This window comes from Suricata suricatta, unplaced genomic scaffold, assembly GCF_006229205.1.
Source record: "Suricata suricatta isolate VVHF042 unplaced genomic scaffold, meerkat_22Aug2017_6uvM2_HiC HiC_scaffold_41840, whole genome shotgun sequence".
NCBI lineage: Eukaryota > Metazoa > Chordata > Mammalia > Carnivora > Herpestidae > Suricata > Suricata suricatta.
The window spans coordinates 1-656 of NW_021889147.1; the positions used below are offsets into that span (position 1 = coordinate 1).

Genomic DNA, 656 nt, shown 5'->3' on the forward strand with positions numbered 1-656 from the left:
GCAGACCTTCCGTCTACTGAAGGAGGGGGGAGCTGACGCGCCCCGAGTCCTGGAATTGAAGTTCCTTCATGAGAAGACACAGGCACTCTTCCCCGTGGGTCCCGTGAGCGCCTCTCATGGGGGGACCTACAGCTGCTACTTTTCTCCGGCCTCCTACCCTTACGTGTGGTCACACCCCAGTGCCCCTCTGCACCTGCAGATCACAGGTGAGGCGGCCCTGCCCGGCCCCATCTATTCCCTGGGAACAAATGACTGGCCTAAGAGGTGTGCCCAGTGGAGCCCTGGGGGTGACGGGGGGTGAGTGGCACTGGCCTGCTGGAGCCAGACCACAGATTGGAGCCATGGAGGGGGACCCATGAGAGCCTCACCTCAGACCCTGGGGCCAGTGTGGGGTGTGCATCCCCCTAGGCACCACTGTCCCCTCCTGTCCAGGTGCCTACAGGGAGCCCACCCTCTCAGCCCAGCCGGGCTCGCTGTTGCAGCCTGGAGACAACCTGACCCTCCAGTGTCACTCAGAAGACGGATTTGACACATTCGCTCTGACGAAGGACCAGGGGCTCACACCTCCTGTGCGTCTACATGGGCAGCCCAGCCCCGACTTCCCCCTGGGCCATGTGAACTCCACCCATGGGGGCCGGTACACATGCTATGGTGGA

General features: G+C 63.1%; 1 protein-coding gene across 1 annotated transcript; it reads left to right on the forward strand.

Annotated features, from left to right (window-relative positions):
- Window positions 1–4: 4 nt before the first annotated feature.
- LOC115285112 (leukocyte immunoglobulin-like receptor subfamily A member 6) lies at window positions 5–650 on the forward strand (the record flags this gene model as incomplete). Its single annotated transcript, XM_029931492.1, has 2 exons — window positions 5–206; window positions 433–650. Coding segments are annotated over 2 exons (420 nt in total), but the record flags the coding sequence as incomplete, so codon positions are not given.
- Window positions 651–656: the final 6 nt, after the last annotated feature.